This window comes from Anabrus simplex, chromosome 6 (genome assembly GCF_040414725.1).
Source record: "Anabrus simplex isolate iqAnaSimp1 chromosome 6, ASM4041472v1, whole genome shotgun sequence".
In the NCBI taxonomy this organism is placed as follows: Eukaryota; Metazoa; Arthropoda; class Insecta; order Orthoptera; family Tettigoniidae; genus Anabrus; species Anabrus simplex.
In genome coordinates, this window is record NC_090270.1 from 321,533,115 (window position 1) to 321,556,575 (window position 23,461).

The window sequence follows — 23,461 nt, forward strand, 5'->3', positions numbered from 1 at the left end:
TAAAAAAGTAAGGTGGTATTGATTGCCTTACTTGTACTGAATTTTCTTATCACTTTATAACATATTACAAGTTCAAGAAAATGTATCTGAAAATAAGCATACTACTGGACAAGTCCTTGGCAGTTACGTGCAGAATATTTTTAATAATATACCTTCCACTCAACTGGGTATATATGCCGCAATTTGCATATCAATTCTTGAGTAATTATGATGGTGGCATATTATTATTTGTTTATGTTTTGTATATCCACTTGAAGAAAAGTTTTCCTTAACCCCCATGCACATGGTTCGAGCGTGTCAGCATGCTGGTGATCCTACTCAACTGCGTGACGCTAGGCATGTACCGGCCGTGTGTCGACGATGACTGTGCTACTCCACGTTGCAAGATTTTACAGGTGAGTAACATTTTAATTAACTTGTATCTGCGTAATACTTTCCTTAACATTCTCAGATATATCACTGAATTTCTTTCCTCAGCGTGCTCCTTTTCTCTATGTATAACATTCGATCTGGATAATGAGTAATAATTTCTTAATCGCAAAATATTGGAATAAAATATCCTTGCTCTTCTTAGTTAGCTTATAAGGAACACTTGTGCCAAATGTCAACCCCCTAACTTCTTGGGAAGAGTCATATTTATTATTGTAATCAGGGAAGTTAACCCTCTTTTACCGGGCGAGTTGGCCGTGCGGTTAGGAGTGCGCAGCTGTGAGCTTGCATCCGGGAGATAGTAGGTTCAAACCCCACTGTCGGCAGCTCTGAAGATGGTTTTCCGTGATTTCCCATTTTAACACCAGGAAAATGCTGGGGCTGTACCTTAAGTAAGGCCACGGCCGATTCCTTCCCATTCCAAGGCCTTTCCTATCCCATCGTCGCCATAAGACCTATCTGTGTCGGTGCGTCGTAAAACAAATAGCAAAAAAAGAACCCTCTTTCATCCCCTTAATCACACAATTTCGAAATTAAACTTCCTCATTTTCCTTAATTAGCTTGTAAAAATTCTTCTGCCAAATTGCACCTCTCTATCTTCTTGGGAAGTAAATTACTGAATGATAATGTGTTTAGGGTAGTTACCTGAGTTTCACTCCCGTTTACCATACAACATAAGAATAAAACACATTTTCTATTCCTTATTACCTCACAAGGAATACTGTGACAAATTTCAGCCTTCTAGCTCTGTGGGAAAATATGAGAATTACTGATCAGAAGGATCAGTCATGACTTTCGCTTTTAAACATAGAGAATATGACAGCCGTCCTCAGTCACGTAGTGGGTTACCTGTTGTCCTTCCGTGTCCCGGATAGCGAGTCTTATTCCGGTTAAATTTGATGGTATTTCAGGGTATTTGAATTCAACAGCTCCAAAAAGTTGGCTTTCTGCACGTTAAGATCTCATGCGGAAAAGAATTCCGACATCCCTGTTACGTACAAGTTACTGCAAATGAAGGCACGTCAATCAAATAAAATTAGTAATATTATGCATTTTACGAGACACTAACTACGTTTATAGTGTGTAGAAAACGCCAGGTGCTGAAACATTGTCCCGCATGATTCCTTAATTATCATTATTGTCCCATGAGCTAATATTGTGAGGGAGCACTGCACAGCTCGGAGGACGACGCTCCCTTGTCGTTAGGGCCGTACTAACTTGCTCTGACGATGATACCAACCCTTACTGACGCACTCGCTGTTAATTGGTCTGCACACCTCCAAGATACCGATTTAAAAAATCATTGGTCTAACACATCAGGGATACATAGCACTCAGCATTTCGAAGGGAGCGTGAAGCCTGAACAGCGGTAAACCTGGTTCATGTTCTTAATAATAATAATAATAATAATAATAATAATAATAATAATAATAATTTATTTATTTATTTATTTATTTATTTATTTATTTATTTATTTATTTATTTATTTATTTATTTATTTATTTATTTATAGGAAAAAAATTAATGGATGGAAAGTGCAACCAGAGAACGAAGTGAAAAAGAAGACTGGAGCAAAGTGGACAGAAGAACGAAAAAGGATCCACGGAGAAAGGATGAGAGCTGTTTGGCAACTCAGAAAGCAGAATCGTTAGAGCGTGATCCATTGGGTCCATACGCACATAATAATAATAATAATAATAATTATTATTATTATTATTTATTTATTTATTTATTTATTTATTTATTTATTCACGAAGCACAAGATAGAGCTACACTGAGCAAATTTCACACGCACTGTCAACAGGCTGTTTAACAAACGTAAACTTTCATAACAAAATATAACAAACATAACAAAATATAACAAGATCAGGTACACATCCTACTAATAACTGTCCAAATCGAAAACCATGAGAATGTCCATGTTCATAGCCAAGTCGTCGTGGGTCAAGATGGCGGTATAATCCCTTCACATCAACTTATCTTTAAGATACTATTTACACACCTCTCGAACACACTTTTATTTGATGCTATATCAAGCTCTTGTCTCCTATTAATATTGTTAAAGAGTGTTTGGAGGCGGATTAGGAAAGATCGTTGAAGTATTGAGTGCTGAGTGTGAGGAATGTGGAGAAGGTCTTTGGTTCTAGTGGAGCGGGAAGGAACGCGGAGAGAGAAGAGAGAAACAAGATGTTCCGAGCGGTAATTTCCAAAGTGGAATTTAGCATTTTTACCCGTGCGAAGGAATTTATGCGAAGTAACACGACTCTGTTCACACGTTTAGTGTGACGTACTAAAATGATATCTTCCTACTACAGCGAAAATACGTTGAAGCTGAACAAATTCGGGAGAAAATAAGGACTGTGCGGTACAGTTCCTGGTACGAAGTTGTGCGAAATTCTCCGTGGTTTCCAGGTTGCATATTGTATCTCTGACTACTTGGGCGGTGCTCTGATGTTGATGATACTTCTCTTAATACCTCCCCTACCGAAGAGAGTAAAATGCCTTTTTAGCTTTTCCCGTTACCCACCCTGAAGTGGCATGCACGACATGCATCACGAGCATTGGATAAAAATCAAATTTTTCGTAACTATCTGCGGTTATTAATAATAAATAGTGTTATTTGTTTTACGTCCCACTAACTACTCTTTTACGGTTTTCGGAGACGCCGAGGTGCCGGAATTTAGTCCCGCAGGAGTTCTTTTACGTGCCAGTAAATCTACCGACACGAGGCTGACGTATTTGAGCACCTTCATATACCACCGGACTGAGCCAGGATCAAACCTGCCAAGTTGGGGTCAGAAGGCCAGCGCCTTAACCTTCTGAGCCACTCAGGCCGGCTCTGCGGTTTTTATCCGTCGTACGGTGACTACGTACATGAGATAAAGGAACGGAAATAACATATTCTTAAACGAATGTTATGTACAGTTTTGTGATAGACCTAATGTCAACGAAAATATTTAATGATCTTCCTATAAATACCAACTCTATTTGGTTACCATGATATCATATGCACCTGATAACACAATCCGGAGTGAGCAGATTTCAAATAAATAGTTTGGTTAAAATAAGTCCACCAGTTTTCCACTTTAGGAATATACAGACAGACAGACAGACAGACTGATGAGAAGACAGACATACACCCAAGGAAAGATTCTACTTCATCTTTCCTCGCTGTTCAGAGACATTAGGTGGGGTTAATTTTGAAACCAAGAGAAATATTATGCATCCACTGATTTTCTCCTGTTACGAATCCCTCAAATAACTGTAGGTGTTCGAGGGTGTCCGTCACTGGCTGCAGAGCATGAAGCACGTAGAAAATAGTATTTTTCTCCGTCATGTGAAAAGCAAGCGAAACTATTACAAAAATAAAATACTTAAAATGAAGCGATGTTTCACATACAGTCCACAGATTTTACATAAAATAAATAGCGTAAGGGGAAATTGAAAAGAAACCTATTCCTGTCTTCAGATAAACCCGCAGTTTATCCAGTGATTGTTAAATGATATGCTTATCAAAACGTGCTCCTGGACGATTACGCTCTAATTATGAAGTTTGGCCGAGATATAATCAATACTGTTAAAACATTGAAAAATTCTTCTTTTATTCTGACAAACCCCCAGTCTGTAATGTGATTTTTAAATTATATGCATATCTAAACCTGCTCCTGGATGATTAGATTCTAAATATGAAGTTTGGTAGAGATATAGTGAATAGTGCAAGAAAAATTTAAAATACCCTTCTGGTCTTCCTTCAAACCCCCAGTCTGTTCGGTGATCTTTAAATGACATGCATATAAAATCCTGGTCATGAATGAGTAGGCTATAAATATGTAGTTCGACATATATTCAATAGCTTAAGAGAAAATTGAAAAAATCTAGACTTCCCATTCCCCCAGTCTATTCAGTGATTTTTAAATGATATACATGTCGAAACCTAATCCTGGATGAATAGGCTCTAGTATGGAGTTTGGTTGAGATACATTCACCCTTTTACCCGTGATGGTGGAACAGACAAATATACAAATAAACAGACACGAAAGCTAAAAACTACTGATTCGATCTCGGGTTGACCTAAAACGGATAAATATATCAAAATTTGGCTAAATAAATAATATTACAGGCAGCGGTCCCGCTGGAATTTCATTTATAAGATGAAAAGGTTTTACCTTACAATTTGCTTTCCGTCGCACCAACACATATAGGTCTTACTGTAACGATAAGATAGAAACAGCCTAGGCTAGCCCTTAATTAAGGCACAGGTATAGGACTGGTGTGAAAAAGGCAAAACACGGGAAACCATCTTCAAGACTGCCAACACTGGATTCAAATTTGGGACTTGGCATAAAAACGCAAGTGTAAGCATTTTGTTGCGTTTGGCAGTAGGCAATGGAGCCTGCCATTATAATGAAAACTCCCCTAATCGATTATGAATGGCTGTATGTAAGTGGATCTGCCATAAAAACTGAAAAACTCGAATGTAACTGGCAGTAGGAAATGGGACCTGGCAATGTGATCATAACTCTCCAACGTGGACTCAACATGAGAAACAACGTATGGGGTGTTTCTCGGGTAACGCCAAGAGACACGCATTTCAATAAAATTTTGCTCGCTGCGCGTACAGTAATTTGCCGGCTCCGTGGTGTAGGGGTAGCGTGCGTGCGTCTTACCCGGAGGCTCTGGGTTCGATTCCCGACCAGGTCAGTAATATTTACCTGGATCTGAAGGCTGGTTCGAGGTCCACTCAGCATACGTGATTAGAATTGAGTAGCTATCTGAAGGTGAGATGGCGGCCCGGGTCTAGAAAGCGAAGAATAACGGTCGAGAGGATTCGTCGTGCTGACCACATGACACCTCCTAATCTGCAGGCCTTCGGTTTGAGCAGCGGTCGCTTGGTAGACCAAGGGCTGTAGTGCCACGGTGTTAGTGTACAGTTATGTACCTAGAAATCCGTATACAATGTAGAAGACCGTAGGGAAGCGCGGGTATATTTGCTAATCTGTAATAATTCAGAACCGGGCGAGTTGGCCGTGCGCTTAGGAGCGCGCAGTTGTGAGCTTGCATCCGGGAGATAGTGGGTTTGAACCCCACTGTCGGCAGCCCTGAAGATGGTATTCCCTGATTTCTCATTTCCACAACAGGCAAATGCTGGGCTGTACCTTAATTAAGGCCACGGCAGCTTCCTTCCCATTGCTAGCCCTTGCCTGTCCCATCGTCGCCGTAAGAACTATCTTTGTCAGTGCGACGTAAAGCAACTAGCAAAAAAAAAAAAGTCAGAAAAAATGGAATATATTGGCTATTGGAACATCGGTGATTAAACGGGCGTTGACGTACGCTGTGAATGTATCCCGATGAACTGAAGAGTAGATGAATATTCACCAGGCCAGGAGGCTGTTCTGAGTGATGATGTATACAAAATTTTGCTACATTGACAACCAACGTCCAGCGAACGTGAAACGATACATAAAGAAGACGAATGATAGACAGAAATAATGTATAAATTCAAAGGAGTTTCTTTCTTTTTTTTCTTTCTTAATCTGTTTACCTTCCAGGGTTGGCTTTTCCCTCGGACTCAGCGAGGGATGCCACCTCTACCGCCTCAGGGACAGTGGCCTGGAGCGCCAGACTTTGGGTCGGGGGAAACAACTGGGGAGGATGATCAGTACCTCGCCCAGGCGGCCTCACCTGCTATGCTGAACAGGGGCCTTGCGGGGGCATGGAGAGTTTGGAAAGGACAGGCAAGGAAGAGGGAAGCGGCCGTGGTCTTAAGGTTGGTACCATCCCGGCATATGCCTGGAGGAGAAGTTGGAAACCACGGAAAACCACTTCGAGGATGGCTGAGGTGGGAATCGAACCCACCTCTATTCAGTTGACCTCCCGAGGCTAGCTGTACCACGTTCCAGCCCTCATGCCACATTTCAAATTTAGTGGCAGAGTCGGGAGTCTAACCTAGGCCTCCTGGGCTGGCAGCTAATCACACTAACCATTACAGCACAGAGGCGGACTCTTTGAAAACTGACAAGATTCTGAAAGAAGAATGTAAGAGAGGTGAAACATGTTACAAATATGGGTGCCTGGAAGAGAAAGAGAGCCTTACGAATTTAATACATTTTTTTCGCTGAGCGTCCATATTTTAAATGACATGATTATGAATTAAAAACTTAAATGATGCGGTGATTCACAAACAAGGACAGTGAAAGTGTTCATGATTACAGCCCAACTGGGAAGCCGAACCTGAATATCTTTCGAGAAAGTTGTGCATTCGATTTGTTGGAATTTTAGGAAAACTGGACTACGGGGGAATGGGTTTGGAAAGTCAAGTTCAGAATAATACATTCGGGAAAATTCTTGCAGCAAATTAAAACTGTGAACTGTATTTCGTACAGAGACGAACGGTAAAGTAAACATTGCAATTCTATGGGAGTTGACGAAGAAACTGCTGGTGCTAGACGCAAGCACAGTAACGATCGATCGATCGATCCCACCGCGGTTAGCTGATTGAGCTGTGCATAATTTAAAACCATGTATATTATTCATAGCTACATGCATTACCTCAAAGAACTTAACTATTAAATTTAATCATTTTGGTTGCAGCATTGCAGTTTGGACAGTCCAACAATCAATAATTAATTTCCCCTACGTTCAAATTCAACACAGATTTATTTAATTATTATTGGCATTTTTCTCGTATGTATAAAATGGGGTATGTTTATAACCTGAATTTTATTGAGAGAAATATATATATTCATGTTCATTACAATTTTCCTACAATATGTTTACAGAATGTAAACATTCTCTTCTATCCTATTCATTCCAGACCTGCGATACAGGGATGCATTTCTATATCTTAGTCACTTACTGGTGTCTGGACTCCCAAATAGCAGCGATTCCTCTTTCATTGATGAATGACAGTTCGCCTTACAGGCCAACTCAGAGTGTTTATTTACTATTACTCTTAAATTTTAGCTTAGAATGGCTACAAGTCTTATGTTAAATCCGATCCCATGAGAATTGGCATTCCATTTTGCTAACATTATTCATATTGACCACGATCCGGACCTTAAATATGATACTAAATGCACATGTTGGCACCAGTCCACAGAATATTATGCTCCTTGTATCATGGCGTTTGAAAGGACTTTATTCCTTACCCTTAGTCAAATAATCATCAGATCATCGGTGATGTATACTGCAGACAGGCAGTGAAATGTCTCAAAACATGAACCAAGCACTATCCTGGCATAGAACTGAGTAGAAGTGAATTTTCGTAGGATGATGAACTGGAGATAGTACCGGCAATTTTTACAATTTGCTTCAAGTAGCGCCGGCATATGGCGACGATGGGCTAGAAAAGGGCTAGGAATAGGAAGGAAGTGGCCATGGACTTTATTAAGGTACATTCCCACCATTTTCCTGATGTACAATTGGGAAAACCACGGAAAACCATGTTCTTCGATTTGCTAGTCAGCATTTTAAGCCCTCCTTAATGCTGTCATTGTTAGTTACCCTTCTATCTCCGTTACAGTGTTAATCTACTTACTTTAAGACTTCATTTCCTAATGAAATACCTGCTTCATCACCTGGCTTCATTCAACAGCAGTTCGTTACGTTTGTTTTGGATTTATTCACTTCCATCTTGTACTCCTCCCTCAAGACTGTGGTCATACAATTCCGCAATTTCTCCAAATCTTCTGTAGACTCCGAAGAAAATAACAGCACAATCGGCAAGTATCAAAATTTGCAATTTTTATTTTCTTCGAAACATATTCTCTGCATCGTCCTCAACAAGAAAATGTATGGGCCGTGCGGTTAGGAGCGCGCAGCGGTGAGCTTGCATCCGGGAGGTAGTGGGTTCGAATCCCACTGCCGGCAGCCCTAAATATGTTTTTCCGTGGTTTCCCATTTTTCACAGCAGGCAAATGCTGGAGCTGAGCTGTACCTTAATTAAGGCCACGGCCGCCATTCCCAGGCCTTTCCTATCCCATCGTCGTCATAAGACCTAGATGTGTTGGTGCGACGTAAAGGAAGTAGCAAAAAAAAAGTATGCTTGAGTGTGATAACTACGTGATTCACATAACTCGAATAGTATTTAAATGGAGTGCGCCTGTTTAAGTTCATAGTGCCATCCACTATCGCATGTTGCTTGATATGTAAATGGTGCAGGTGTTAATATATACAGTGTTAAAATTAGTGGTAACGTTGTTAGTGTAGATATATTTTCTAGGATCATTCGTGATAATAAAAACCAAAACCCCATGGCACTACAGCCCTTGAAGGGCCTTGGCCTACCAAGTGACCGCTGCTCAGCTCAAAGGCCTGCAGATTACGAGGTGTCGTGTGGTCAGCACGACGAATCCTCTCGGCCGTTATTCTAGGCTTTTTATACTCATTCGTGATAATAGTATTAACTAAATGAGTGATAATTATATATCTCAATACTGAAAGCCAGTAGGAACTCTTTGGCTGGCCCCGTGGTGTAGGGGTGGCGTGTCTGCCTCTTATACGGAGCCCGGTTTCGATTTCCGGCCAGATCAGGGATTTTTAGTTGGACCTGAGGGCTGGTTCGAGGTCCACTCAGCCTACGTGATTAGAATTGAGGAGTTATCATACATTGAGATAGCGGTTACGGTCTAGAAATCCAAGAATAACAGCCGAAAGGATTCGTCGTGCTGACCACACGACACATCGTAATCTGCAGGCCTTCAGGCTGAGCAACAGTCGCATGGTAGCCCAAGACCCTTCAAGGGCTGTAGTGCCATGGGGTTTGGTTTGATTTGGAGTAGGAACTCTTTGAATAGAAGAAGGCATTCACTTTCAAATGTGATTTTCTTGTCTTGCTACAAGACAGCTGAAATGTAATGTGCTCATGTGGTGTATTTTATAACTGACCAGATGATTAGGGGAATAATTATGGAATAAATTATTATTCCTTAATGGTTTATATTCTTGTTAATGTTTACTTGAACGTCACTAATAGTTTGTAATGAACCCAAAAATGTAATTCTTTAATTTTCCTAAGAGAGGTATATATGCTTATTGAGAATATGCGTTAGAAAACGTAGCTTTTGAGAAAAAGATACATAAATTCATTCCCTTTTATGTATTTGGTAAAAAATATTACAAGTATTACGTTTGAAAAATATGTTTATAAATTAACATACTAACATTTTATGTGCAGTCGTTTCTGAGAAAATGGGCACTGAAGTCACGTCAGCGTTTAAGGCCTGCATAAATTGGTTTAGAATCTGTTCGACCTCGACAGTTCAATGAACATAATGAACTCCGCCGCACATTTCATAGTGGGCCAGTCTTGCCGCTCAATATAATATCGCTTAAATCAACACCGCATTGCTACCGAAATACAGCGGTTCATTGCCGAGCATCTGACAGAGACAAATACGAGGTCGAAATTTCTGTGGATGTGGCGAACCTGGGTGAGACCATTCATTCGATTGACCCTTTAATTCAGTCTCGCACGCTCGTTATTTACAGATATGAATTTCATTAATGTTTCCGTATTGAACTGAGATCAACGATAAGATATCTATTAGGTTCAACCTTTTCAATACTAATTAGGTACATGTTTATGTTAGGAATACCTTTTATTCAACATGGGGACCGGTTTCGACATATATAATGTCATCATCAGCCATAAAATCACAAATATTTAAGCAAATACATAATCTGTAACTGACCTTTTTTTTAACTTATTTGAGTCACTTGTAATTTATACCTGACAAAATTTTAATACTGATGAATATGAAATAGTCAGTGGTAAAAGATGTTAGTCTTGTGAGAAGGAGATATAAAATGTGGTAGGTCTGGAGGGGAGGAAGATGGGGGAAGGAAAAGATCTTGTCAGGGGATTAGTTGGTTTAAGGTGGGTCTTGTGAACGATGTGGTGGGGGTTTGTAACGTGATAGGGTACTGCGTATCGCGGTAAGTATTGACCTCCTATTCAGAAGATTAAAGTACTTAAATACTTTAGTTAAGAAATCAAATAGGATGTTAGTTTTTTCTGAGATTTCGTTCAGATTCAAATATGAGTTGAAGAACTGGTCTAAGTGAATGAAGCAATTTTCTGCGGCTTTAACAATAGGGCCTTTGTCCATATTCATGAGCACCTCTATATCTTGTTGTATGTTACTGAAGCTATGCTTTGAATCTTGAATGTGCTGACCAACTGCCGAGTATCTATTATAGTTTGTAGCATTAACATGTTCCATGTATCTGATTTTGAAGTTCCTCCCTGTTTGACCAATGTACGAGGATTGACAGTTTTGACCTAAATAGTATTGAAAAGGTTGAACCTAATAGATATCTTATCGTTGTACGCTCGTGTTCACGTCTCATAAATGGCGACTATACGCCCAGAAATGCGTCTCCTTCGTTGCGGTATCTGTCCAGGAGATGCCAGCCAGTGCATACTGGAGCTATTTCTATACGTTGGTGAGCTGATTTGAAACCCATCAGGACGTAATTTTCCCCATATTAAGACATTTCGTCAGTATGTGGCACAACATTTGATGACGGAGACAAACATCTGCGGATAATTCCCGAACAGACCATCGATGGTCTACGGAAACGAGACCATCACGATGTAAATCTGATCTGGAGGAACGGACGGCCGACCTGTACGGTGCAAATCCGCAGTCCCATTCCGTCCCGCACAAAACACCTGGGCCCATCGTGCAACCGTCCTATACGATAATGCATTCTCACCACAGGCTTCACGTCATTCTCCATAATACTTTGATGACTTTTTTCATGGGCAATCTCGGTTTTACTCCATGAACACTGATCACGTTTTAAAAACGTGCTTTAGAGCGGTGAAATCGAAACTCTTCACTTCAGCGCCACACAGCAACAACCCTCCAAACTTTATGCCTACACATCGACAACATTGGCACCTGACCGCACCCATATCCAACAGTTGTATCAAGCTAAAGACGTAGATGATTTGGTTCAGAAACAAGAAGAAGCTATTGATGCTGATAAAATGGAAGACCCAATTTCGAGGTCACACGTTGACAGAGCTGTGAGATACCTAAACAGGAACAAAGCACCTGGAATTGATGATATACCCTCCGAATTATTGACTGCCTTAGGGGAAACCAGCATGGCTAGGTTATTCCATCTAGTGTGTAAGATATATGAAACACGAGAAGTGCCACCCGATTTTCGGCAGGATGTTGTAATCCTATTCCCAAGAAAGCCGGTGCTGACAAGCGTGAAAACTACCGCACCATTAGTCTAGTACCGCATGCCTAAAATTTTAACACGTATTACTTTCAGAACAATGGAAAGACAAGTTGAAGGTGAGTTGGGAGAAGATCAATTTGGCTTCAGAAGAAATCGTGAAGCAATCCTGACCTTAGGTCTGTTGTTACAGGATTTAATTAAGAAGGACAAGCCCACGTACATAGCGCTCGTAGATCTAAAAAGAAAGGCATTCGATAATGTTGATTGGACTAAGCTATTTGAGATTCTGAAGGTGAATGGTATCAGATACCAAGAACGAAGAATTATCTACAATCTGTACAAAAATAATTCTGCAGTGATAAGAAACGAAGCCTTTGAAAATGAAGCAGCAATCCAGAAAGCAGTGAGGCAAGGCTGCCGTTTGTCCCCCCTCCTTTTCATTGTTTACATAGAACAGACAGTAAAGGAATTCAAAGAGGAATTTAGAAAGGGAATCACAGTCCAAAGAGAGGAAATCAAAACCTTGAGATTTGTCGATGATATTGTTATTTGATCTGAGACTGCAGAAGATCTCGAGAAGTTGCTGAATGGTGTGCACAGAGTCTTGGAGGAGGAACACAAGATGATCAATCCAAAACAAAAGTATTTGAGTGCAGTCTAACGAAGGCAGGTAATTCAGGTAATATTATATTAGTAAATGAAGTCTTAAAGGAAGTTACTTGGATAGTAAAGTACCTAACGATGGTAAAACTAAGGAGGATATAAAATGCAGACTAGCACGATCAAGGAAGAGCTTTCGTAATAAAAGAAATTTGCTCACTTCAAACATTGATATAGGAATTAGAAAAATGTTTCTGAAGACTTGAATCTGGAGCATGGCATTGTATGGAAGTGAAACATGGACAATAACTAGCTCAGAAAGAAAGAGAATAGAAGCTTTTGAAATTGGTTTTACAGAAGAATGCTGAAGGTGAGATGGATAGATCGAATCACGAATGGGGAGAGGAGATCGATTTGGCAAAATTTGACGAGAAGGAGAGGGAGAATGATAGGACACATCTTAAGACACCCAGGACTTGTTCAGTTGTTTTCTGAAGGAAGTGTAGATGGTAAGAACGGTAGGGGTAGACAAGGTATGAAAACGACAAGCAGATTAGAGCAGATGTAGGATGCGATAGTTACGTAGAAATGAAAAGTTAGCACAGGATAGGGTGACATGCAGAGTTGCATCAAACCAGTCTATGGACCGTTGACTCAAACACACACCATCGTATGACTGTTGTTGTTGCTGTTGGTGGTGGTGGTGGTGGTGGTGGTGGTGGTGGTGGTGGTGGTGGTGGTGGTGGTGACGGTGGTTGTGTGATTCCAAGGTAAACAAAAGAATCACCTAAAAGAATATGTTTGATAGAGACAGAAAGACTGAACATCAGTTAACTAGGCTTGATATTTATTTTTGCAAGTTGCTTTACGTCGCACCGTCACAGTTAGGTCTTATGGCGACGATGGGACAGGAAAGGGCCAGGAGTGGGAAGGAAGCGGCCGTGGCCTTAATTAAGGAACAGCCCCAGCATTTGCCTGGTGTGAAAATGGGAAACCACGGAAAACCATCCTCAGGGCTGCCGACAGCGTGGTTCTAACCCACTATCTCCCGAAAACTGGACACTCGCCGCATTTAAGCGACTACGGCTCTCGAGCTCGGTGGGGCTGGATATTTCATCCTCGGTTGCAGTATACGATATTGCTCCACAGGAATGTTCGGCGATTTGCATATATAGCAAGGCGTCAGAATTTATCATTTAATGTGTAGTCTTCATGTTCAGTCTGCGTGGAGTGGAGAAGTGAACACTACTACATCCTGTCGTAAGTAAATATGCAGGAAAAAATCATGTGTATATCATTGATTGTGAATTAATGTGAAACAATGGCACGGACTCAATTCACTTATTAATTAATATTATATTGCCGAGCTCGACAGCTGCAATGGCTTAAGTCCAGTATTCGGGAGACAGTGTGTTCATGCCCCACTCTCGGCAGCCCTGAAGATGTTTTTCTGTGGTTTTCCAATTACATAACAGGCAAATTCTGGGGCTGTACATTAATTAAGGCCACGGCCGCTTCCTTCCCACTCCTGGCCCTTCCCTGTCCCGACGTCGCCATAAGACCTGTCAGTGCGACGTAAAGCAACTTGTAAGAAAAATTAATATTATCACCTACAACAATATACTTCATTTGTAAAATGCATTCAACTTTGAATAAAACTCCTCGTGAACATACCTGCACATTACTGGTACTTCCCCTAAATCAACAGATGAGAATGAAGTTAGCGTGTTCTGCTTGTAATAACGAATCTGTTTGCAAAATCTCAATAATGTAGTTTAACGTTTGTTAGAGCAATTCCCTTGTTAGAAAATTAGAAAGTTTCACTGAGACATAATAATTATCAATACACCGCTCTCAGTGGGCAACGATAATTCGTGAACAGGTCTCCAACAGCAGCGAAAAGTTTTGGTGTAACACAATGTCCACATTACAGTGGAAATGTCACTTCCTTTTTTGCTCTTCTCCAACTCTGAGGTCTATGTAGTTTGAGTCTCACCTCGAGTTAGCTTATTCAACAACTTTGAAACTCGACATTCAGAGAAGAATAAAAAAAGCGTTTTCCATCACAAAGACTGTATACAAGTACATTAGACGACGCTGCATTAGTCAGCAGGCGCCTCCATTCTGCAGCACCAGCACTTGGCAGAGGAAGCTGCCAAACTCTATCACTGTCAATGGAATCATTTAATCGGAACTAATTGTTCTCTCTCTCGCTGTGTAAGATTTGTGAGTGGCAGCAATTTAGTGATGACATGATATAAAAGAAGACATCTGCCACGGACAATTACTCAACTAATTAATTATTAATTACCAGGTACATTTCGCCACATCAGGTGTAATTTATAGCATACCAGTTGCTATATATACAGTATCAAATGAGCCTCACTATTGTCAGGTGACACCCGCAGTGCAGCACGCTGGGGATTTGTATACCTCCAGCGCAGGCGTGCAACTAGGTTACTCCCCCACAACAATATACACTTACAGAGATTTGAAATCTTAGTTCCCTTTTGTCTTGTTCCAGTATTGTTTCCTTCTGAAAAACCTTCGCCCTTCTACATTTTTACCACTACATGGTTATGTTTCTAAGCTCAGAAGACAAGAAAGCGTGTACAGATGCGCTGGTTGTTCTCCTCCTAGTAGACTCTTATGACATGCAGGGAATACCGTTAATATTCATCATTTGACTCCCCTCAAGGGGAGATAAAGAGTTCCGTTAAATGGAAATAAAAATGAGTGTTTTCACAAGACAATGGCAAGTTATATGAACTACAAGAAATCAAATACATTCTATAACTCGTAAATTTAGTACTGTTTTTTTCGTACAAGTTTCCTTACGTCGCACCGACCTAGATAGGTATTAATGCGCCGATGAGAAAGGAAAGGGCTGTAAGTGGGAAGAAAGTGGCCGTAGCCTTAATTAAGGAACAGCATCACCATTTGCCTGGTGTGAAAATGGGAAATCACGGAAAACCATCTTCATGGCTGCCGACAATGGGGTTCGAACCCACTATCTCACGAATGCAAGCTCACAGATGCGCGCCCCCACCCTCATGGCGAACTCCCTCGGTAGTTTAAGAAACTCAATTTAGGCGGTCGACGTAGAAATGCCATATAGGTGAAAACTCGTTTAGGTGTCTATTTCTTTTCCATACTGTAGTGTTTGTTATTTTTCATAATATTTAATTCAGAAATGAATAGTTGATGATATATGTGACTTTTTTTTTTTTTGCTAGTTGCTTTACGTCGCACCGACACAGATAGGTCTTATGGCGACGATGTGACAGGGAAGGGCTAGGAGTGGGAAGGAAGCGGCCGAGGCCTTAATTAAGGTACAGCCCCAGCATTTGCATGGTGTGAAAATGGGAAACCACGGAAAACCATTTTCAGGGCTGCCGACAGTGGGGTTCGAACCTACTATCTCCCGAATACTGGATACTGACCGCACTTAAGCGACTGCAGCTATCGAGCTCGGTATATGTGACTTCATTGGCTCATGAATTAAATAAGTAAGAACTTTTAAATCGATATTACAAGCCTTTTTTTACGAAGACAGCATTGTCGATGGTAAAATTCAACAAATAGGACTTAAATACAGTGATTTAACTTAAATGTAATCCAGTATTAATACCAAATATTGAGTTTGTGGAAAAAGTCAGTGGCTACAATAGATCAGTATTGTCAAAGAATATAATTTTCTGTTCAGTCTTGGTTTATTAACATTGCCAGAAAATAATAGGAAAGGGCCCTACTTTATTTATTGTTCGGTCTTGGTTTATCATCTTCACCGTTTTCAGACAAAAATTTGTACCAGTTACTATATCTTTCACTTTCTTTTGGATGAAGTCCGGGGTAGTGTTCTTTTCAATGGTAAAGTTTTCTTGTTTGTAAGGACATTTCCAGATGCGAAAAGGGCTTAAATTTGCCGTGCAGGTATGAGAAGACAAAACAGGACCATCTCTCATTGTGTTTATGATGACATATTGAATTATTGTGAATGGGGTATTATGTCTGGATACTGGTTTATCCGAAACGAATAGAGATAATAACTTATTCCAGTCTGGCAGTAGGTTCACATCCATCGAATCTTCAACGGTGGAGAAGGGTTTCGGCGGCACAATAACAGTGCAGTCAAATACGGCTTGGCATTGCCAGTCACTTCTTTCTGGTTAATGCACTGTCTGATAAGTCCAAAGTTCCAATCCCACTGTGAGAATCTGTGACCACGAATTCGGAAACGTTGATCTGCTAACATTAAACAGGTGTAACATCAGCTTTCAACATATCCCGCTGAATCTTGTATTCCGCGCAAAACGGGCCCATCGTTCCATACGCCTCAACTCTTAGTTAGTGACGAAAAATTTATCACATTTTAAATCACAGTTTAAATTTATTTTTTTGAATTTCGAGTGGCTATTTCTAGCCGAGTGCAGCCCTTGTAAGGCAGACCCTCCGATGAAGGTTAAATTGCCCGACCCGGCCGGGAATCGAACCCGGGACCCTCTGAACCGAAGGCCAGTACGCTGACCATTCAGCCAACGAGTCGGACACAGTTTAAATTACAGAACTGTGTAAAATTAACTCGCACAACTGTAACTATGCAGTGATGTAAATTTGAAAAAGAATAAAATGGAATAATTTGGTTATACTATTAAAAATATATAAAAGTAGAAAGGAAAGGAACATTAGAAGAATAATGAAAAACTACATGTATCAATAGCCTGCCATCTGTCGGAACTAAACTCACCGGAAGAAAGTAGTCACCCCTGGATAAATAATTACAAACATCATTTGATACTGTGTAAGGCCGCCTCTGGATTTGATAACCGTCTGAATTCGGTTAGGAAGTTAGTCCACAAGGTTTTGCAGGTACGTCGGATCCAGGTTAAGCCAGTCACTGAGGATTTTATCGCGCAATTCAACCAAATTGCAGGATTGCTGACGTCGGCATTTTACCCGCTGTTCCAACATGTCCCACAGATTTCCAAAAGGGATTCAAGTCAGGTGATTTTGCAGGCCAATCGAGATGTAATAGGATGGGGGAGTGTTCATAAAACCAGTCACGTATGCGTTCAGCCCGATGAACTTTGCCGTTCTCATCTTGAGAAATCGGGGTATCAATAGCACATTCGTCATTCAGATGTCTGAAAGTCAACACCCGATCATCCATAATGTTTAAATAAACATGCTGGTTCCTGTTAGTGATCACCTTAGTGAGCGGGCCCAAACCATGATGCGAAAAACACCATCCAGAACATCACAGATCCACCTCCGACTTGAAATTGACCTTCCATACATCCAGGATGAAATGCTTCATTTGGCTTTCAGTGCATCATTGGAATACAGGCAAAAGCATGATTCGTCAGACCACATTACGTTCGGCTAGTCACCTGATGTACACGTTTTATGAGTTTGAAGACGCGCAGCATTATATGCCTATGTGAGCAATGGTCTCTTCCGACGTGACAAACTCCAAATGTTCATTGCATACAGTACCTATAGCAATGTGCTCTCGCTAAGAGGTTGAGATGGACCATTATTCACTGACTACAGCAATTCCTGTCGGGTTTGGAAGCGATTTTGATTCATAAGCCGTGAAACGCCTCTCTGGTCCTACTCAGTCGGTATCTTCTTCCGATCACAATTCTGACGTCGTGTTTCTTGGCCACATGTGGAACAGTCCGCTGCGGACCACCAACAAATCTGACAACTTCACGCAATGGGCACGGCCAAAATCGATTGCCCTCCTTTGTCACTCTATCCTCTGTCACATCCATACATCTACCCAAGTTGACATACACTGTCCGCTTGAAACAGCATGTCTCAGAGATCGCCACACCCTTATGCTTACGTAGAGGCAGTGCGAGTGCGTTTGACCACGGGACTTGTTCGGTGCGCCATCTGTAAAGGCCTAACGACCCATCTGTGCGTGCGCACTACGGTGACTATTTTTTTTTTTGTCCGATGAGTTTGTATGTAACTAGAGAATAGTATTGCTCCCAATCTCTAGCCTCCCTCACCGAAGATGAGGGTACTTTTCTTTTTAAGGGCGGTGATTTTCCAGTCACGCGAGTAGACGAAGGTTAAGTAAACCTATGTACATCGTACGAAAACCGAGGTGGCCGAATGTAGGTTCGCAGACAGTTAGGACAAAAATACTTCATCTAATACAGAATGCGGCAGAAATACCTGACGAATTTCAGGCGTAAATAACTCAGCAACGCAACAAGCTATTCACAATTTTGCTCGCAGTTTGAAAGAGCAGGGTTTGCCTTTTATGTCACATACAGTAGACTGGAGCAAACTAACGGTCGTATTGACCACAGCTTTCAAACAGGTGTTGTTGTCGTGGTGCGCGCGGTCTTGGCCTTCGCCTTGGAGGGCTCATGCATCGTCTCGTCCAGGCTAGTCAGTCAGGCAGCCAGTCACTAGCATGGCGTGGAGTGGTGAACACCGAGGCTTCGTGATTGAGACTTATTTCAAAAATGCCGACTCTGTCACCACAACACAGCGTTCGTTTCGCAGACACTTTGGCTTAGGTCGACATGAGAAAGTTCCGAGCAGGAACACCATTCTGTTATGGGTGAACACTTTGAGAAAAAGTGGTTCGAGTGTGAAAACAAAGCCGCCTGGTAGGCCTCGTAGCGTCCGAACACCAGAAATCGTTCGTGCAGTGAGACATGTCGTTACGCAATCTCCTTAACGTTCGGTGCGTAGGCATTCACGTGCTATGGGACTCTCGGATCGTACCGTAAGGAGGATTTTACAAACATACATGAAGTTCCATCCGTACAAATTGTTGGATGTTCAATAACTCAGTGAACGTGATTGGCCCAACCACAAGAGCGTGTTGTTAGGCTATCCTGGAAGCTGTAGCAGCTGACACCAGTGTGCTGGCAAGTGATGAAGCACTTTCATTTGTCAGGATACGTTTCATCCATTTTTATTTTATTTGGTCCAGCGTATACTTGATGTGACCAAGAACATTTTGGCCAATATCTAATTTTTTTCGTCCATTGATATGTATATACTAGTTGCTTTACATCGCACCAACACAAATAGGGCCTAGGTCTTATGGCAACTATGGGGTAGGAAAGGTCTGGGAGTGGCAGGGAAGTGACCGTGACCTTAATTAAGATACATTCCGAGAATTTCCATGGTGTGAAAATAGGAAACCTCGGAAAAAGCTCTTCAGGACTGCCGACAACGGGCTCCTACTCACTACCTACGGAATACAAGCTCACAGCTGCGCGCCCCTAACCACACGGCCAACTCGCTCGGTTGTTCAGATATTATTTTACTTCAAATTTCTCTCTCAATTTACCTACTCGTAATGCACCTAGCATTGCATTGTGTCCTTTTTTCACATCTCCAATACATTTTTCCTACCGACACGGTTTTTTAAATTACTTTTGACTAGTGGTTTAACGTCGCACAAACACATCGAAGGATTTTGATGACGCAAGGTTGAGTAAGGACTAGGACTGTAAAGGTAACGGCCATGGACTTAAGTAAGGTACAGCCCCAGCATTTTCCTGCTGTGAAAATGGGAAACCACGGGAAACAGTATTCATGACTAGTGACGGCATGATTCGAACTCGCCATCTGTGGAATTCAAGCTCATAGATAGACGACCCAAACGGCTTTTTGAATGATGCCTACTCTACTAGGTCGTGTTTGTTTATAGGGGGTTCTGAATTGTATTATATCTTGAATGGTTTCCTTGTTAATACCGATTTCATATCTGCTAGCCAAGTGTTACGGTTCTTCAGGGATAATGCTAGATTTATAATTGTCATTTTAATCTATTGTTATCAATTTCGTATAGGCCTAGAGTACCGTAGTGTTTTAAACGATTTTTTTCTGATTTTACCCGTAAGTTTTTTCTGTGATTTGACATATATCGTGTGGGGTTTTTTCATACAAATTCCATCTTTGCGTTCTGGTCCTAAAATGTCATATTCATACCTTGGTCTACCCCTGCCGTTCTCACCACCTATGCTTCCCTCAAATACCAACTGAACGATTCCTGGTGTCTTAAGATGTGTCCTCTCACAAACTCTCTATCATATGTCTTCATTCGTGATTCCATCTACCCTTTTCACCTACAGCATTCGTCTCTAACACCATATTTCAACAACTTCTATTATCTTTCTTTCTGAGCCTGTTATCGCCCAAGTTTTAGTTCCATAAAATCCTACGCTCCAGGTGAAAGTATTCGAAAACATCTTTCTAATTCCCATATTAATGTTCTAAATGAGCAAATTCCTTTTCCGTCTACTTGCTTTAAGATTTCATTTCCTAATCTGATATTTCCTCCATTACCTGACTTCGATCAACTGTACACTACTACTTTTGTTTTGGGCTTATTTATTTTCATTTTCCAACATTGTCCGGCTCCATGGCCAAATGGTTAGAGTGCTGGCCTTTGGTTACAGGAGCCCCGGGTTCCATTCCCGGCAGGGTCGGTAATTTTAACCATAACTGGTTCATTTCTCTGGCACGGGGGCTAGGTGTATGTGTCGTCTCCATCATCACTTCATCCTCATCACGACGCACAGGTCGCCTACGGTTGTCAATTCAAAAACTTGCACCTGGCGAGCCAAACATGTCTTCGGACACTCCCGGCACTAAAAGCCATACGCCATTTCATTTTTCCCAACAGTTTCCTATAATATTAAAACACGTGTTTAGGGGCTATTGTGGACGATGAATCTCATATAATTATAACACGTTCTAAAAGAGGAAGAGGAGTATAAAGTCAATATCTCTCGGCAATTCAAATAAATTGTTGTTTTTTGCGTGCCATAAAAGAAGGGCTAAAAGCAAACATATTCATTGTACACTGGAAATAGGTCGTAGATGATGTAAACACTGCAGTAGTGTAGTATATATTGGAAGACTGCAGTAGGCAATGCGGTATTATACTGAACTAGTATGATGCATTCCATAGCCAACATTAGTATAATTTAATTTCGTGTGCCTATTACTAGTCTGGTGCAGCCCTTGCAAAGCAGATCCTACGACCAGGGTGGGCGACATTTGCTGTGTATGGAAAACTGTGTGTTAGTGTAGTTGTGGATAGTGTCGTGTGTGGTGTTAATTAGCAGGAATGTTCGGGCCAGCACACAAACAACCAGTTCTCGAGCCATGAAAATTGAATATTTAAGATAAAAAAAACCCTCGAGTCCGGCTGGGAATCGAACCCGTGGACTAGAAGGCTGAAGGATGAGAAACCGTCCCCTGAGCACTGAAAGCGAGCATTATATTATTTATACTGGTTGAAATAAATACACTGCCTGACAAAAAAATGAAGCATACAGGAGAAATGTTCGGATGTCAATGTAACTTTCTCCACGTACACGCCATCGGCGGATATGTAAAAGGTTAGAGCTGCAATTCTCTGTAACATGTGTAACGGCCATCAGAGTGCATTAGTGTTGTTACCAGGCCTGGTAGGGCATATAAAGGTCGTGAACAGTGTCAGATGTTGAGTGATCACTGTGAAGAACACGGAGATGCCACGTACTCGTGTGAGACAGCAACTGATAGAGTTTGAAAGGGGCCTCATTGTGGGCCTCCATTTGGCTGGCTGGTCGAATCGTGCAATGTCCAGATTTTTGGGGGCATTCAGATGTGACACTGGCCCGATGTTGGATTGTATGGGAAGGCGAGAGCAGGAATACTCATTGCCAACAGGAACAGGAAGCATGGACTGCTGATGAATGGCGCCGCAGTGTGTTCAGCGATGTATCACGGTTCTGCACGACCCCGTAAGACTATCGTCTGCGAGCAATATCCCCGATAAAACATGTATGGAACCAGCTCAGACGTCAACCCTCCCAGTGCCAGAATCCAGGATGTCAAGGAACAGTTACAACAGTTTTGTGGACCACCTTGCCTCAGGAGAGCATACAACTACTTTATCACATCCTTTCCAACCGAATGTTGCATGCATCAAGGCCAGAACCGGGGCAATGCCATACTGATAAGAGGACTCAAAAAGCCAAGTTCTTTGTAATTTTGACTCGATTTTGTAATCGCCGAAATGTCATCACATGCCCACTCAATATGAGTTCACTTCGTTTCCTTCTCCCCTTCTTGGAGGTTCAATATTTTGTCAGGCAGTGTATATTATAACATGTTAGTGACACTTTTCTCAATATACCTAAGTTCTTATGTACTGATTCATCTATGGCGAGAAATGGTGCTGACAGTGCACTGACTCACTTACAGAAAATCAATTGATCATAAATCCGTCTTATAGTAATCGAAATTCAAACTGAAAACGATTAATTTATTTTCATCATCTCACAAACAACCCTGTAGATAGCCCTCCATAGGTCTGTCAGTCATGGGCATCCTTCAGTACTTCACATCTCAGCCTGCACGAATGCTAGGTAATAAATAATTTTTAGCGTGTGCTCATTTCTCGCTATTTATGTATAGTAAGGGATGGTAAGGAGAGATGGGTAGGTGGAGGGCAGGATATAACCGTAAGAAGACGGAGTAGAAAGGGCCTACCCCAAACATATGCAGAGAGCCTGAAGAAGAATGATTAGACGCATATATGGAGGGAGGAAAGAGAGAGAGGCGGGGCGCATGAGGAGATCGGTTTCCGACTCATGTGGTCGGTCGCAAATGGAATGGTGAGAAATCTCCACTGTCAACTGGTAGGGGATGTTGGGATCTGCCTTTTGGGCCAAACGGATAGAGCAGGTCGTGTCATCACTGGGAGGGTGTCCCTTTTTCTCACCAAGGGAGATAACACGGCCAGGCAGTAGTAGTAGGTCGTATGATTATTATTAATATCCAGTGGAGACGATGGACGTGGCCTGGAGGGACTGAGGAGGACTACTGTGGTTACCCTCCCTAGGGAGCGTCACATTTCCGGAGTATCTGATGGACCTCATGCCATTTCTAAGGAGTCTCGTGTTTTTCTTTTCGTTGTAAGTTGTTTGTGCATGTAACCAGGCATCGTGAACATGCATCTGGGCTAAATGCCCGTAAAGTTCAATAAATACTAAATACGAAATGCTAATAAATAATAATGTTACTACTTTACGTCCCACTAACTACTTTTACGATTTTCGGGGGCGCCGAGATTCCGAAATTTATTCCCTAAGTATTTCTTTTACATGGTTCATGTTTGTGGGTTACTGTAGTCACGTCCTAGTTCGTGAACCATGGACAACGGTTGAGTGTTCTAGTAAGTGGTCCTGAGAGTCGGGAT

The 23,461-nt window shown here is 41.5% G+C and overlaps 1 protein-coding gene across 1 annotated transcript in view; it reads left to right on the top strand.

Moving 5' to 3' along the window:
- The first annotated feature begins 290 nt into the window (after positions 1-290).
- Ca-alpha1T (Ca[2+]-channel protein alpha[[1]] subunit T) overlaps positions 291-23,461 on the top strand; it is a 614,336-nt gene continuing 591,165 nt past the window's right edge. Inside the window, exon 1 of the mRNA XM_068228299.1 lies at positions 291-395. Coding sequence (XP_068084400.1) covers positions 303-395 — 93 coding nt within the window. The 5' untranslated portion in view covers positions 291-302. The remainder of the gene's footprint in view (positions 396-23,461) is intronic.